We start from the raw sequence: 17,205 nt of genomic DNA on the forward strand, positions 1-17,205 counted from the left end.
TAGTGCAGGTTCAGCTACATATGAAAATTAAATCTTTACAGTGTCCTGCAAGATTGATAGCAAGATAATCAATTCCTCAATTCCATGTTATATTTACTAGAACAAAGCTTGTTTCCAGCTGTACAGCTGTACATTTATATATTTATATATACGTATAGTATGTAGTGCTATTTGCATGGTGCATGAGATAGTCCACATAGACTTTGTGTGCTCTGCTGTCTCTGCAGACAAGAAGGCCCTACACAAACAAGCTTACTGTCTATGAGGAATGGCTAAAGACACGCAAGAGAAAAAATAGCATTTTAGAGGGGGTAGAGATTGATGGATAAGCTACCTGTTGTGACAAACTCCCGTTCCAACGTGAATTTGCCACGAGCTCCTGGAGGGGCCTGCAAGCCTCCTTCCCACAGACTACGGGCCCTGCAGGGAAACCTGTAAAACTTGACCGACCGTTAGCACTGATTTCATGGAATTGTTTTAGGCATAGGACCATGTGTACGGTCGGTCAAAATTATGACTTATTATTATTATTATTATTGCCATTTATATAGCGCCAACAGATTCCGTAGCGCTTTACAATATTTTGAGAGGGGGGATGTAACAATAAATAAGACAATTACAAGAAAACTTACAGGAATAATAGGTTGAAGAGGACCCTGCTCAAATGAGCTTACAGTCTATAGGAGACTTCCATGAAAATTCCGAACTACCCTGAACCGATCTGGGTAATTTTTGAATATGTTGGTCACCCACATTGGGGCTATCAGGGGATGTAACATTTGTGTGTTTTTTATGTGTTTTAAAGTTATTTTGGGGGTTTTGTAATATTGTATGTTTTTCTGTGCCTGGAGATAATTTAGTTATTTCAGTTCCTGACTCAATTATCTCTTAGGTACAGAGGAGAAGTTTGTAACTTGTAACTAGTCCCCTCTCAGGTCGAGGAGAGGGATTATCCTGCTTGTGTGGGAGTGTCAGGGGCGTGCTTAACTGTGTCTGAAATTGTATAAAAGCAGGCCATTTGGCCAGATTAAAACATTCCAGCTTGTACTCCCAGAACTATGTATCGTCTGTTTACTGGGAGGGGAAAGGGCTAATCACTGTTCACTGTTCCAGCTTGTTCCAGCATGGAGGATTCAACTGGGAAAGTCCTTGTAAGGACTAGAGCTCCCAGGACTAATGTCGTCCAGTGCCTGGAAGTAGATACAGTGAGTTCCCCATTCGGCTCCAGGACGGAGTGGTTCCAGGAGCCACGGCGACTGTGGGCAGAAGTGCTGCGGTTTGTCCCCTGTTCCAGCTACGAACCGGTCCTTGGCGGAGGTACCCAGCCGGGGAACAGGGAACTCCATTACACCTTTATTAAAATAAACTAGTAAAAGTGGTGTGTGGAAGAACCGAACAGTGGCAGGAGAGAGAGTGAGCTGGGCTACAAAGGCAAGGGAATTGATGGGGGAAGTGAAATAAGGGAAGCGCCACCCAGGAAGATGGCAAGCTGTCTTAAAGAGACTTGTTTTCAGTGATGTATTACACTATACACACACACACACATATATATATATATATATATATATATATATATATATATATATATATATAAAAGTTGCGACCCATTTTTTTTTCTCTCCACAAGTTTAAAGGGATAATCCACGTGGACCCCTTGCTCATGGTGCCTAGGGAGATATCAGCTATGCCTCACTGATGATGCCTAACAAGGCTGAAACGATCGTCTGGGGTTGCTGTATCTCTCGTGCATAGAGAACTTGCTGGCATTTCGGATCTGGACTGCCCGTATGGGTGGGACCAGTCTGATATGTTTCAGAGATGTTCTCTCTGTAATGGCACAAGATGAGCAAAAAACAGCTTGAGATCTGAGTGGGGACCCACCGAAGGACAGGCTATTTCAGATGCTGCCCGTTCTCAGCATACTCTTGCGACCCATTTTTATATATAGCCGTTGTGATTTAGTATTTACAATTGAAAATATATATATATATATATATATATATATATATATATACACTTACGTGTGTAAATGCAACAGAAATTTGTTGTATATAAAGATGTATATGTGATTTAAAACCTGTCACAAGATTAAGCACACATTTTCTATTTGAGTTGAGGACACAATACTTGTTCACTCACATTAACAGTGTCTGTAGTGTTCAGTAACCGCAATGTGTATACTCCAGTGGAAATGTATCCAGCCTTGTAAGCATCAGCACAGTCTCTGAAAGTCATCTGCTCCTGTTTAGGTATGTCAGGGATATCTGTAGAAAGGTGGAGAGTGCAGGCTCATTGTCACCTAGAATACATGGGGTCACATCTGGGTGCAATATTTTACTTTTTATATTTATGTGCGGTCTTAACAATTTAATTACAGTTAAAATATAGTCAATAAAGAATCAGCTAACAATGACAAAGATACTGTGCCTAAATAGCTGTGCAGCCTCATCACTGATCTGATACATGGGAAATTGCCTTTAAATGTAAACATCCAAAACTAAATGCAATCAAGTAACCATTATTAGTGTTTGGATGTCTCTAATAAAAATGTAGCACGTTATAAGTGACTACACATACATATGTGTACACTCAGTACCATGATAACATTGTAGGACTGTATGTAAGCATAAAGGTATTGTGTTCTTAGACAAATATGTAGACATCAGCAATTTTATACCATGTACCGTGCCAGAGTTGGGATATGTAGTAATATGGGTTCTATGTTGCCTAGCCGTTGCGATTTAGTATTTACAATTGAAAATAAACACAGATACATGCTCATATATGCCTTTTGGCATTTTATATCACATAGGACTTTGTATATTTAAACTCAATATATTTTTGTATCTCACTCTACTAAGGACGTAGATTCAGAAACATTCTGAGGTATTCACGGTGAATAAGTACATACGGTTATATTGGGACACCAGATCGGCAAGGTGCCCCATAGTTTCCATGATGTGTGCCTGTTGCCTCTGTAACATGCTGTTGTTGAGGGTTGCTGCAGTGAGTTGCTCTCCCAGTTCTCCAATTAGATCTCTTTGTTTGAAGAGTTGCTCATCCACCTTTAACTTTTCTGTCTTTAGAACTGCTATCTCCTCCTTGTGTTTTTCTTCTATCATCAGAACTTTATTCTCCAGGTAGCTGATGGTAGAGAAGCCATGTAAGTAGATCGTATAGAACAATATATCTACTGTATATAACAACAAGATTATTATTTGTTCCAAGGATACGTGTATTTATTATTTCTTTTTTATTTTCTGGGTTTTAAATTGGAAACCAAGAACTAATTTTAGAATCTCTGTGATCATGTATCAACACTCACCAATCTCTATATCAATCTGTGGAACTTTCTACATATAGAAAAGTATGAACATTTCAAACCACCCAAAAATGAGGACTTCCAGTGTCTTCTAATTCCCCATAGGAATCAATGCTTTCTTATAGGGTAGGCCTAATGCATGCTCACTACTTTCAAAGCATGTGCATTAGGTTCCCCCAACTTAATGACATTGGAAGAGGCGGAGAATGAGCCAGTGCTGAGAGACAGTTTTGTGTTTCGAACACTATAGTGTTCATTTAAAAGTGTGCAGCACCTCCAAGTTGAGAAAGTGAGTGCCCCTGACCTTAAAGATATGCAACAATTCCACCAATGATGTGAGTGAAATCAGAGGGAGCTGAGCCCTCATAGGCTCTTATTATTCAAGGAAGAAAATAAACATCTTGTAATATTTTTAATAATACTATCAAAATAAGGCTATATGGAGCAACTAGGTATACTTTCTAAAAAGGCTTGTATGCTAAGTGATATGCTCTCTTATTGAAGTTATTTGTAAGCTGCAATATGAAGCCTATTAAACTAAACTTTTGACAGTTTCATATAAATAAGGAGAATTACTGACAGAAGTGGTGTTCACTGGTTCAGGAAGTGAAAGGGCAGACAACTTGCAGATGGTCATAGCCCATCACAGGTTTCCAATAGTCCTAAACTCACACATCCTGAGGACCCAAACACCTCCCAAACTGCAGAGGGTCACTGGAACAGAAGAACCTGTATAGGAATCCATTGAACTGATAATTGTTCCGTTGGAAAGTTTGAGCTGGGCTCTAGCCTTTTAATGGACCTAGTCCCAATGAGAATCTCACTGGATCCAGCCTTAACTGGGAACACAATGGGCCTAGCTTCACAAAGACGCAGAGAGCCAATTTCACTGAGGCTCAATGTCCCTTCTTTTAGTCCTGCTTTTCTTGTGCTTTGATAGGCTCTCTGACTAGGCCTTATTCACAATGGGAAGAAGTCCACTCAGTGGTGGCTCTAGACTGTGACTGGGTGGGGAGGCTGTGACAGGGTTGGGAGGCTAGAGGGGCTGTGCATGTTAGGTAGGCTAGAAAGGCTGCGACATGGTAGGGGGAGTGGAGGGGCTGTAACAGTGTAGGGTGGGTGGAGGGGCTGTGACAGGGTAGAGGGGCTAGAGAAGCTGTGGCAGGGTAGGGGGACTAGAGGGGCTGTGACAGGGTAGGGGGGCTAGAGGGGCTGTGACAGAGTGTAGAGCGGGGTCAAAAAATAATATTTTTTCTGGTGGTCCGGTAGTCTACCTTTATCCCGGATTCATTCCCTGGAGTTCCGGTGGGCTGGCTTTCTCCTTGGTGGTCCGGTGGGCTGGCTCTCCAGTCTGCAGCTCTGCCAGGTGCAGAGCTGCAGACCGCGTGGTAAGTGTCACGATCTCCAGTAAGAGCGCTGCAGTGGTAACCCGCAGCAACGCTCTGATTGGCTGGAGATCGCGAGACACCTCAGTCTGCAGCTCACACTCGTCGGAGCTGCAGACTGGAGGTGTCTCTCAACCAGCGGCATAAAGGGCAAGCTGCTGTGTCGGGCCCTCAGTCATAGACCGAAGACCCAGCAGGTGAGTCTGCCCTAAGTTGATTTAGGCGGCCATGAGGCTCCAGTCAGAGCAAGGCCTTAGGCGGCTGCCTAAGTCACCTAATTAGAGATCCGCCTCTGAGTCCACTAATCCTCTCACTGACTTTCAAAGAATCAATAAGCCCAGCTAAGTAGCCATGACAAACGTTGGCATGCACTGGGTTAAAAATGTCTATGTTTGCATATAAGAGACTACGTGTCTAGGTATGCATTAATGAAGACAACTGTGTGTATGTTATGCATACCCCATTATCACCAACATTTGCTCCCATTAACAATTTGTCTCATTTTCTGTTATAATATTCCGATACTAGAGTTGTAAAGCACTGCCTGAAATATTGGCACTATATATGCTACAAATGCTAATTATAATAATAATAATTATTAGTATTATTAATAATATTAATAATATTATATGGTGATCAGAATATGCAAAAACATGTATCAGAAGGGTATTTGCTGATATGCATATTTATTTATATATCTATGTCATAATCAATATACATAGTTTGTATGCATTCATATTCCTTTTGTATTTTAACAAGTAAATATGCTTTATGCAGAATATTCCGTACTGTTATAATGTTTGTATGTCCATATTGTGAACATCCACATTGTAATAATCTTTAAACGACTGCCATTCAGTGTCTCTACCCACTGCATGTAGACACTGAACTTTGCTCATAGAGATGCATTGATTCGATGGATCTCTACGAGGAGATGCTGATGGGCCAGGGCTGTGTTTGGCTTATGCTGGCTCTGCCCCTGATCTGCCTCCTTGTCACTCTCAGCTATTCCTATGAGAAAGCATTGTGAATGGCTCTCAGAATCACTTCTGATGCTGTCAGGCATACATGCAGATCAGGGGCAGAGCCAGAAGCAGCAAACTGGAACACAAGTAATATCTTCCAATATTTAGGGAGGCAATAAGGGTTGGGGGGGGGGGGGGGGGGGGGGGCTAGATGGTGGTTTTAACACTATAGGGTCAGGAATACATGTTTGTGTTATTGACCCTATAGTGTTCCTTTAAATATACTGATGGGCCTGTGTTTGTACCCAATTTATTATGGCCTTGTATGAAAAATAATGTAACTAAATTCTAGAGCAGGGATAGGCAACCTTCGGCACCCCAGCAGTTGTGGTCTACATACCCCCATAATGCTCTGGCAAAGCATCATGGGAGGTGTAGTCCAAAACATCTGGAGTGCTGAAGGTTGCCTATGCCTGTTCTAGAGCTTTACTGCCTGTAATCATCTTAGTTATTATATCCTACCTGTTCTTTTCATGCAGTTTGTTGATTTCCTGAGTTTGCATCAGCAATTCTTTCTCCAGTTTGTTTGTGAACAATGAGTTCTCTAGCAATTGGATTTCTAACCTGGTTGTTTGATTAAGAACCTGTAGCATACAAATAAACAGACAAATAAATAAATTATTGTAGTTCCCGAATGGTACAGAAAATTAACGTTAGTACATTGAATATCAATGACATCTGGTCCTTTTGCCTCTTTAAAAGATACACTAAAGTCACCAGAACAAATACAGCTTAATGTAGTTCTGGTGTGTATAGTATGTTCCTGCCGGTATTTTAATGTAAACATTGCCTTTTCAGATAACTGAAGTCTTTATATTGTTGCCTAGGATCCCCTGTAGTGGCAGTCACTCAGACGGCCACTAGAGGTGCCTCCACACTCTGCATGGAGGTGCTGATCATTCCTCATAGAGATGCATTGATTCAATGCATCTCTATGAGGAGATACTGATTGGACCTGCACATTGTTTTGCCGTGCATTCTCAATACCCTCTCAATGCTTTCCTGGTGCCGCTCCTTTGTAAATAAAGAAAGAAACTGTTTTAAATTGGTTTGACTTCTTACCTGGGGTCTGCCAGACGCTTCTCCACACCATTACTACAGCTTTCATGGAACCAGAATGTGGTGCAAAGCCAGCTCATTGACTGATGGCATCAGCTGATCGCTCTCAGCCAATAAGCCATGCGGGCAGGATTTAACTCAAAGAGCTACCAGCTCTGTGTCTACTTTAGTGGAGGCTGGAATGGCACATGGTGAACCCCAGGTAAGAAATCAAAGAATCTTAAAATCATGTGCCTATATAAATTGGGGGACACCAGGACACTCTTCGCACCATAACCACTAAGCAGTGAAAAGAAATACAAATTATATGTGTAAAGAACCGTGACATAAAAACACAAAGAACCACTTGTGTATATATTCTCATTCTATACACCCAACAGAAAATGCTAGTAGCCAAATCTAAATAATGTGTGATGAAAGTGTGGTTTTTGTAACAGGCATTGCAGTGTTACCTATATACTTTTTAAGATCAGCAATACATCATACAAAAATGCAACTCCAACAATGCTTTGACAGCTGTGGCTCTAAAAAATTCCCATGTTTGCAGGATTGTATTTAGCACTGAGCCGTGTTTGTGTGTTTGAATATAAGCATGTGTTTGTATGGAGTATGTTTGTGTGAATGCGTTTGTATGTGGTGTTGAAGTTTAAATGCAAGTGTTCATTTATGTGTAGTGTTGGTTTTTGAATGTAGGGGTTTGTTTATATATAATTTTGGTGTTTAACATAGAGGTGTGTTTGTATGTAGTGTTGACATTTCAATGCAGGAGTGTGTTTGTATGTAGTGTTGATGTTTCCATGCAGAAATGTGTTTGTATGTAGTGTTGATGTTTCCATGCAGGAATGTGTTTGTATGTAGTGTTGATGTTTCCATGCAGGAATGTGTTTGTATGTAGTGTTGATGTTTCAATGTAGGAGTTTGTTTGTATGTAATGTTAAAGTTTGAATGGAGGGGGGTATTTGTATTTAATGTTGGTGCTCAGACGCACAGGTACACACACTTACACACATGCAGATACACAGATACACACACTGACTACATAGAGGTACACAGACACATACAGATACACAGGCACATACACTGACAGACATACTGACACACACTAGTAGACGTACTAAAACACACTGACAGACATACTGACACACACACAGGCACATACACTGACAGACATACTGACACACAGAGGCATACACTGATAGACATACCGACACACCCACGGATCATGAGCCATTCCAAGACACATACACTGATAGACATACTGACACACACATACACTGAAAGAAATACTGACACACACACAGAAATACTGACACACACACCCAGAACCACTGACACACACACACAGACATACTGACACACAGATACATACACTGTCAGACATACTGATCTTATTCAAAAGAAATGATCGTAGCAAATAAGCAGATCAGGTTTTGGACATCTCTAAAACAATACATATAATTAACATTTAAACAAATATAAGATCATCAATAATCATAAATGTACCAATAATCAATACAAGAAAAATATAATAACCCTATAATAATCAATAAAGGAAGAATGAACTTCATGTTAATATGACTGTCATCTTTACATTTAAAGAGATACATTTAAAAAAATATTCTATGAATAAACAGTATACAAAAAAACACAATAAACACAATCGGGGTATATGTGTAGTTGGAAGATTAAGGAAGTCTTCAAGGTAGATCCTTTCTGCATAAGAAAAGTTTGATTTCAATTTACATTTGCTTCACTGATTCAAGGGGTGTGATTGTCACATTGTATATCTATACATCCCTATGAATAAACAGTGTATACTCTTAAAAAACTTTCAAAAACAACAAAAATGTATAATATCAAATCACTTTGAAAAAAATATATAAAAAATTAATTCTACCAAAAAAAAAAAAAAACATTTTTAGAAGCGTTAAAAACACGAAACAAATATTGGTGAAAAAAACTAATAAAGAAAATGCAACAGATACCTTCTTAGAACACACAAAAAAAAAAAAATTGCAATTCCAGTGGGGCATGTAAAGAATTGTGAAATTAAGAAATAATCTTTAAACATAATGGAGTTGATAAAAAGTGATGGAGTTCAAAATCTATATTCAGACCAGTAGGCCTCAATATATCAAGTTTAAAAATCCACTGCATTTTTACCCTACCTCTCAAATCTTGCAATACCTTCCGTATTACAAAGAATTGTTATCCCATTGGACTGGCAATATGGTGTGAACTAAAATGCACTGGTGAACTGTGTATATAATTTTCTTTTTTATTCCCTGTCAGTTTACATGCCCTACAGGGACCGCAATAAAAAAATCTCCTGTTGCATTTTCTATAATATGGCTTTGTTTTTGTTTTGTTTTTTACCAATATTTATTTCTTGTTTTTAACACCTGAAAATGAAAGTGTTTTTTGGGGGGTAGAATTAATTTGAAATCCGGGTCTCTAAGGAGGAGAGGCCAATAAATTTTAATTATTGATTTTACCTTCCTATTTAAAATACTGTAATTACAAATACATGGAAACTTAAAATCCAATTAGTTTTTTTCCTATATTACAATAAAACAGAATGTTGGGAAAAGTGGAAATCTGGTGCTGCTATCACCTATGTGCACCACTCAACACACATACAAGTGAAATAAAAGTGAAATATAAAATGGTGAGAGCACTCTAAAACATTGAAAATTACCAATACTTCATAGGGAATATTCCTAAAAAAATTTAGATAAAAGACCATAGGGTAATATAGTAAAAACTAATATTAAAACACCTTGTTATTGATCAAACTCACATATATCTGAGTCAGGGAGATAAAAGGGAGCCAATTCCAGAAACGATTGGTCTACCCGGAGGATTGTGAATATCTTTGTGAACCTTTGGTAGAATGTATAAAACTGGAATTCTTGGAAATCTAAGGTTTAGGAAGTCAAACTCTTTCTTATTTAGTATTCCTCGTTCCAAACCTTGATTTAAAAATGTACTCAATTTTTGTTTAATGTCCTCCAAAGGGTTTTTTTCAAGTTCAAGATATGTTTCTAAGTCCGATAATTGTTTATATATTTCTTTTAAATATTTGTCTTTTTGCCAGATGACAACACCTCCCCCCTTATCCACAGGTTTAATAACAATGGAAGAGTCTTTTTTTAAATTGGCTCCCTTTTATCTCCCCTCTCCCAGTTTTTGGATCAATTTTTACAAGACTCAGTGAAAAAACGTCCCTCATATTTAAAAGATACAATGACTTTATTACAAATTCTTAATGATTTTAAATGGGAAAAAGATATTTTTATGGTAACGTGTGATGTGAGTAGCCTCTATACCATTATTAATCATGGGAGAGGTTGTGAGGCTACAGAACATTTTTTAAAGAAAGATGCTGTTTTAAAATCGGAACAAATAGAATTTTTAATGGAGGGTATTAAAATTATCCTTTAAAAAAAATGTTTTGGTTTGATAATACATTTTCTTTACAGATCAAAGGAACAGCGATGGGGACCAGATTTGCCCCGAGTTATGCAAATCTTTTTATGGCATACTGGGAAGAATTGGAGGTCTTTTCCAGATTAGATATCGGGGCAAGTCTGGTCCTCTACAAAAGATATATAGATGATATTTTTATAGTGTGGAAAGGAACAGAGGAATCACTTTTAAACTTTTTAAATATCCTTAATATGAATGATTGGAATATAAAATTAACCTATGAGATTAGTCCAATTTTAGTCAATTTTTTAGATTTATGCATTTATGTAGAGAATGATCAAATTAAGAGTAAAACTTTTTTTAAAACAGTAGATGTAAATAGTTTTATTGATCTTAAAAGTTGTCATTTTAAACCATGGCTGACCAACATACCAAAAGGTAAGTTTTTAAGATTGAGACGGAATTGTACGGAATTGGATCAATTTAAATGCCAATCTAAAATTTTAATTGACCAACTTGTAGATAAAGGCTATAATCATGACTCCCTTAAAGCAATATGTGCACAAATTGAAGCAGAACCAAGGGATAGTATTTTAGAAGGAAAGAATAAAAACAAGAAATCTATGGAAGAAAATGAAGAAATACCCATAATTTTTAATTTCAGTTCTAGTAGCAATTCTCTACAGAAGATAATACACAAGAATTGGCATATTTTAGAAGAAGATAAAGAAATGTGTCGGTATTTAAGTAAAAAACCCAGAATTATACATAGAGGGGCTAAAAGTTTTAAACAAATCTTAACCACGAGCTTTTTAGATAAGGATAATAGTAATAATAACAACAAGATGTCAATGTTTTTTAAAAGAGAAAAAGGTTTTTATTATTGCATGTCATGTAGAGGGTGCACTTTAAGAACCAATAAAAATAAAAGCATTACGAAATTCACCTCATTCACTAACCAACAAGAATACAACATTAAATCATTTTTAACTTGTAATTCCAAAAATATTATATATATGGTTATATGTCCCTGCGGATATCAATATATTGGAAAAACATCAAGGGCTTTGAAAATCCGCATTAAGGAACATATTTATAATATTAATCGCAAATTCCCGCAACACAGTGTATCTAAACTTTTTTTGGAAGCCCATGGTGGGAACGCCAGTGGAATGGAATTTATAGGAATAGAAGGGGTTAAAGCACACTGGAGAGGAGGAGACATAGAAAACCTCCTCAGTAGAAGTGAGATGAGGTGGATTTTTAATATCGACACTTTGATACCTCACGGCTTGAATGCCGATTTTGAGATTAATTCCTGTATTTAAATGTTTTTATTTATATATTTTTTATATATTTAATATGTTTCATAATTTTATTTAATGTGCCTCTCTTCTTTTTTCCCTCCTTTTCCTCCTTTTGTCCTGGGGATCATGAGGTATATTTTATATAAGACCTAATGAGATTAATATATATTTTTTATTTATTTTTAATCTGTGTATCTGAATTATTTTTATTCAATTGATATAGAGAGAAGGATTTTAATACCAATGTGTAAATATATGCTTTCCTTATATGTATTTTTAAATGTACTGCCAAATAAATTTTTATGAACGAAAGGTCCTGGCAAACACTGTTGCAGATGGACTTTTAAAAATGTCCGCCAGTATCTTCCGATACTACAACTACGTCCTGACGTCACAGCGCAAGGATGCTGAATGTGTGCGCCGAATGTGACCGCCGAATATTGATGACGAATGCGGAAGTATTTACCGGAAGGGAAGAGAAAACGGCGCCAATTTTGGCATTTAAAAGAAACGAAACGGAGAAGAGCAGGTGGCGATATTTTTGGTGGACTTATTCTGTTTTATTTTAATTTGTTACTTGTGTCTAAATAAATCATCTTGAAATCGATCCTGCACCCTGGGTCTTTTGGAGAGATTATCTTTTGGCACTACAGGAAGTTTCCTGAATCTTAACAGACATCCACCAACATAGATGCTCTTCTCCGCTTTTTAGTCTGAGTCAGCTTTCAAGTGACTCAGATATATGTGAGTTTGACCAATAACAAGGTGTTTTAATATTAGTTTTTACTATATTACCCTATGGTCTTTTATCTCAATTTTTTTAGGAATATTCCCTATGAAGTATTGGTAATTTTCAATGTTTTAGAGTGTTCTCACCATTTTATATTTCACTTTTTTTTCTTATATTGCCATAGTGTACAACTACCAAACCTATTCATCTCTTTTTCTGCTGTTTATAACAAGTTTTCCTTATAACCCCTTAAGGACCAAACATCTGGAATAAAAGGGAATCATGACATGTCACACATGTCATGTGTCCTTAAGGGGTTCAAATAAAACCCTTTTAATTGTGTTGGCCTGTACTTGATATGTTGTCTCATCTGTACGGTTCCTCTTAATTCATTATAGTTGGCTTTTAGGGACATTAGTTAATCATTTTCAGATAGACAGCTATCTAACCCAATGTAGCTATTTACATCGAAAGGTTTAAAGTAAGATATGGTTTTAGTAGTCATATTTTCTCTAGATATATTTAAGTCCAGAAAATTATGAATTCAAAGTGAATTTCCAATTTAAGGCCAGAGTAGCTGAACTGAAAGCATAACTGACACAGATAATTTTTATTTTTTGGCTATAACGACGTTAAATTAGAAATTCATATCAAATTCGCTTGGAATTCTCACATTAGTGAATAACCCTGTATCTGTTATGAATGTATAGTTACAGTATGTTGAGAGTGAGTCAATAATGAAATGAAAGATATGTTCGTCTTTTTTCACTGTTCGTGCCAGAACAGTAGGTCTCTGAGGAACAATACTCTTTAAAGACATTGAATGGAATGTATTACCCTTGTATTGTCAATTTAAGGGTCGAGGACTAGGATTGCATTCAAACTGTATCCTAAAAAACTAGTAGTAAAAAAGTAATGCACCAAATGTGTTCAATAAGACAGCAAAAAATGTAGAGATGGCATAGTATTCCAAGAATGAATGTTTAACCTCTGACCTCTTTTATTTGTGTTAGGATTAGATAGAAATGTAATGAATGTTACAGGGTTTTCAAGCATGTAGGTCAGAGAAATGGAAGACAAGAAAGAGAGAGGGACAGAGAGACAATACATGGATGGTTAGGAAGGAATAATAGTGCGTCTAATTTATTTTAGGCCAAATGTAATATTTAAATATTCAATGCATTGTTTAATTATTATTACTTATTATTATAATATTAATATTATTTTGCATTTCAGGCCCCAAATGTGCCTGAATTTGTCAGGATTTCAGCCAGATCGAATGCCAGAATAATGCACCATGCAACACTGCAAAAATCATTCAGGAATGGTTTGAGGACCATGACAAAGGGTTCAGGGTGTTGTCTTGGCCTCCAAATTCCCCAGATCTCAACCAGATTGAACATTATAGGTGATCAGTGTAACTATGCAGCCTAATGATACCATCCAATCTCCATACATGAATGTATTCTCCCTAATTCATGCAAGATGATGTGTGCAATGACATACAGAAAGAAACAGTGATAAGGTAAATCTGATATTATGTCCAAATATTGTCTCTGGCTGTGCATAAAGAAAAATTTGAAACATTTCTTTGAAGACACCCTATATGAAACAATCACTGGTCCTAAGATTACTCTTTAATAATGATTTTAGTCAACCTGTTACATGGTAGTTTATACTGCTCCAAAGTTCTCAAGGTGAGTAAAAAAAATCCTAATTTGCTGCCATTTTGGCCTTTTTTAAAATCCATGAATGTGTTTGAAGGCTCAGGGGCTAGATTACAAGCATTTGGTGAGGTAATTTTTCCAGTGTTTTATTCTGGATTCTGATTTAGCCATTTCTAGGGGCAGAAGAACAGAAGAATTATAAGAAATAAGACTTCTGACAGTAAGTATAATGTTTATTTTTTACAGGTTTTACATTTATTGCCCCCCCTCGCTTATATAAGGGTGAGGAGAAATAGGCAGGGGCTATTTTTAGGGGGTGGCTAGGGGAATAGAAACCCATAGCTACGCACGAGGGGGACATCCTATTATTTGGTTGGGCGCACAATGACATGTCCATCCCCCTGTTTTTTTTAAATACTTAGGGCCACCACCCATTACCCATGTGTTGGGGCTGGGGAGACACCAGCCCCCTTTATTAAAAGGGGTGGGGGCTAGTTTGGAACACTAGGTCTTCCCGCATTAATAGTTAAAGTAGCCCTGGGATTGGGCCTTTTGTAGCAACTGGACTGCAATGTCCATTTGTTAGTTTTAAACATTTAGCAGACATGCCCAAACCTGCTGTAGTAATATAGGGGTCTTATTGATCCTTAAGGAGATTAATGTGTTTATTTAAATTTTGGGATGTGGCGGATGACTAGCAAGTACTGACCAGCTGTCTATTAATCCTTGCACCACCAAGGGTTTTTAACTATTTGCCCACTGGTTTCTAGCACTGCCAGCAGGCAAGGCCCTGGGGAGATAGCGCAGCTAAGCGGACAAGGGCACATGTAGGAGTGTGGGGATAGATGCATGGCATTGGTTGGGAAAAAGTCTGTGGGTGTGATTATGTTCTGTGTAAGACAGTGTGGGGGAGGTCTTACCTCAGTGCCACTTGGGATTCGGGCCAGCAAACAGCTTCCCTCCCGCCCGCCCTATTAGTATATTTAGTCACAGCTAGCCGGGGGTATGTCCTTGCCAATTGAGTTTGAGGTTACGTTTAAGTATATGGAATGAGATGAACAAGTTTTTTAAGGTCTCAAACCTCCCCTGCTCCAAAGGTTAAACTTTAGGTTGCCTGAGGTCTCGTGCCCATCCATCGAGCGTGGATAAGGTCGGCTGATGGCAGGCATTGGAAATATATGATTTTTATGACGAGGGGGGAGGTGAGAGGGAGTGGTGATTAGGAACCACTCCAGGTTTTTATTGGCAAGGACGGTTGGGTCACTGTATAACACTATGGGTGGAGTTATATATGTATATATGTTAATTTATGCTTATTTATGTCTAATGTTTTGGTTACAGAAAAGAAGAGATTTAATAAATAAAGTTATGGATGTGTTATGCAGTAATTTAGTTTGTGATAATAAATGCTGTGGCCTGTTTCATCCATACTAAGTGGTCTGTCGTTACTGGGGGGTTTAATGGGGTTCGATTTTGTTCTAGGCTGCATCGTGATTCCCCACTATGTACATACAAGTAGTTTAGATTTTTTTTTTTCAATCTAAGCCAGAAGTTGAAGTGGTTTGACACGGCTGGAATCCAGACCAATTTCAGGCCTATTCGGGTCCTGAATTACAAGATCTGGACATTGTTGAATAGTGTGGAGCCCTATAGAGCAATAAATGGTTTTTCACTTGGTACAGGCGATTTGGACGTTAGTATATGCAATGAAAGACTTGGTTTATAAGGAATGTGAACTTCAAACAGACGTGGATTAATTTATGTTACAGAGATCAGACAAGTCTTACATATTGCATATGGATATTTTATTACAGGATACCTGTGTCTCAACGTTGGTCAGCTTCCTTGTTTGCTCTGCAGTCTGTGTTAATAGATTGGTGCCAATTTCCAACATGGTCGCTGTTTGATTTTGTACAGCTGAGCTATGCGAATCTCCACCATGATTTTTAACCCCTTCGTGGATGTAACTGTCCAGCTGTCATAATACAGAAGGAAATAACGATTATTTTAGAAAACTGCATAGGTAAAAAGATAACTGCTGTTTAAAGAATTACAGCAATTTACCGTGTTTTATTTTAAGGTGTGCACCAGAAGAAAAAAACATTAACTGTGGGCTTATACAGTTCTTGAGATACAACCTTATTATTAGAGGCCTTGATAGTACAAGAAGGTAGATGTTTGGATTAAACATAAGATTAAATATTAGTGTTATGTACTGGATTTAGAGATAAGATAGTGGGATAATAGTTTGAATCAAGGTTAAAGGGACACTCCAGGCACCCAGACCACTTCTGCCCATTGGAGTGGTCTGGGTGCCAACTCCCACTACCCTTAACCCTGCAAGTGTAATTATTGCAGTTTTCATGAACTGCAATAATTACCTTGCAGGGTTAACTCCACATCTAGTGACTGTCTACTAGACAGCCACTAGAGGGCACTTCCGGATTCATAGCACAGGTTTTCTGTGCTAGAGCGTCGCTGGACATCCTCACGCTGTGTGGGGACCTCCAGCGTCGCTCAATTCCCCATAGGAAAGCATTGAAAAGCATTTCCAATGCTTTCCTATGGAGAGCTCTAATGCGCGTTAGGTCTCCTCAGCCAGCGGGCGGGATCAGTCTCCCCCGCCGGCTGACGTGATGAAGGAGAGGAGCGGTGGCGACCCAAAACCACCTCCGAGGGACATCGGTGGGGGTCTCAGGTAAGTGACTGAAGGGCTTTTCACCCTTTCAGCAACCGGGGATGGGTGGTGGGAGGGAGAGGGGACCTGCAGTGCCAGGAAAACGGATTGTTTTCCTGGCACTGGAGAGTCCCTTTAATCTCAGTTCCAACATTTTCTTGTGCCCACTTAATAAAAAGTCCCAAAATTCAGTAAACACTTACTTTCGTTTGCTGAGATATTTTATGTGTGAAAAGCCCATCCTTTCTTTTTCCTTTTACAAAAATTTGGATTTCAATCAAACTGAGCTGCATTGGAAAGTCCGTGAATGGAAATCCAGTGAATGTCTGGGCTGGGAGAGAAGGGATGGCTTGCAAAGGCACTGCTGTAACTTTTGCAAGCCGTTTTAAATATAACCCCAGTGGAAAATGCATGCATGTTTTGATCTGGGGTATATCTATTGAATCGTTTTGAAAAAAAATGAAACAGTACAGTTTCCATTGGAGTATTTACTTTGAAGCAACAATAATGCTTCACATCATCAGCTGTACATTCATACTACTCTGTGCCAAACCAACCGAGACAAAACATTCTGTCAAACAATTGCTTGTCCTGCATCGTCCTC

At 38.2% G+C, this 17,205-nt stretch overlaps 1 protein-coding gene across 1 annotated transcript in view; it reads right to left on the reverse strand.

Moving 5' to 3' along the window:
* Positions 1 to 17,205, reverse strand: part of LOC134591703 (angiopoietin-2-like) — a 79,758-nt gene that overhangs the window by 34,199 nt on the left and 28,354 nt on the right. Inside the window, exons 2-5 of the mRNA XM_063444476.1 lie at positions 15,744 to 15,899; positions 6,195 to 6,316; positions 2,912 to 3,144; positions 2,140 to 2,264 (exon numbers count right to left, since the gene is read on the reverse strand). Of these exons, the coding sequence (XP_063300546.1) occupies positions 2,140 to 2,264; positions 2,912 to 3,144; positions 6,195 to 6,316; positions 15,744 to 15,899 (636 nt within the window). The remainder of the gene's footprint in view (positions 1 to 2,139; positions 2,265 to 2,911; positions 3,145 to 6,194; positions 6,317 to 15,743; positions 15,900 to 17,205) is intronic.

The sequence above is a fragment of the Pelobates fuscus genome, chromosome 1 (genome assembly GCF_036172605.1).
Source record: "Pelobates fuscus isolate aPelFus1 chromosome 1, aPelFus1.pri, whole genome shotgun sequence".
Lineage (NCBI taxonomy): Eukaryota > Metazoa > Chordata > Amphibia > Anura > Pelobatidae > Pelobates > Pelobates fuscus.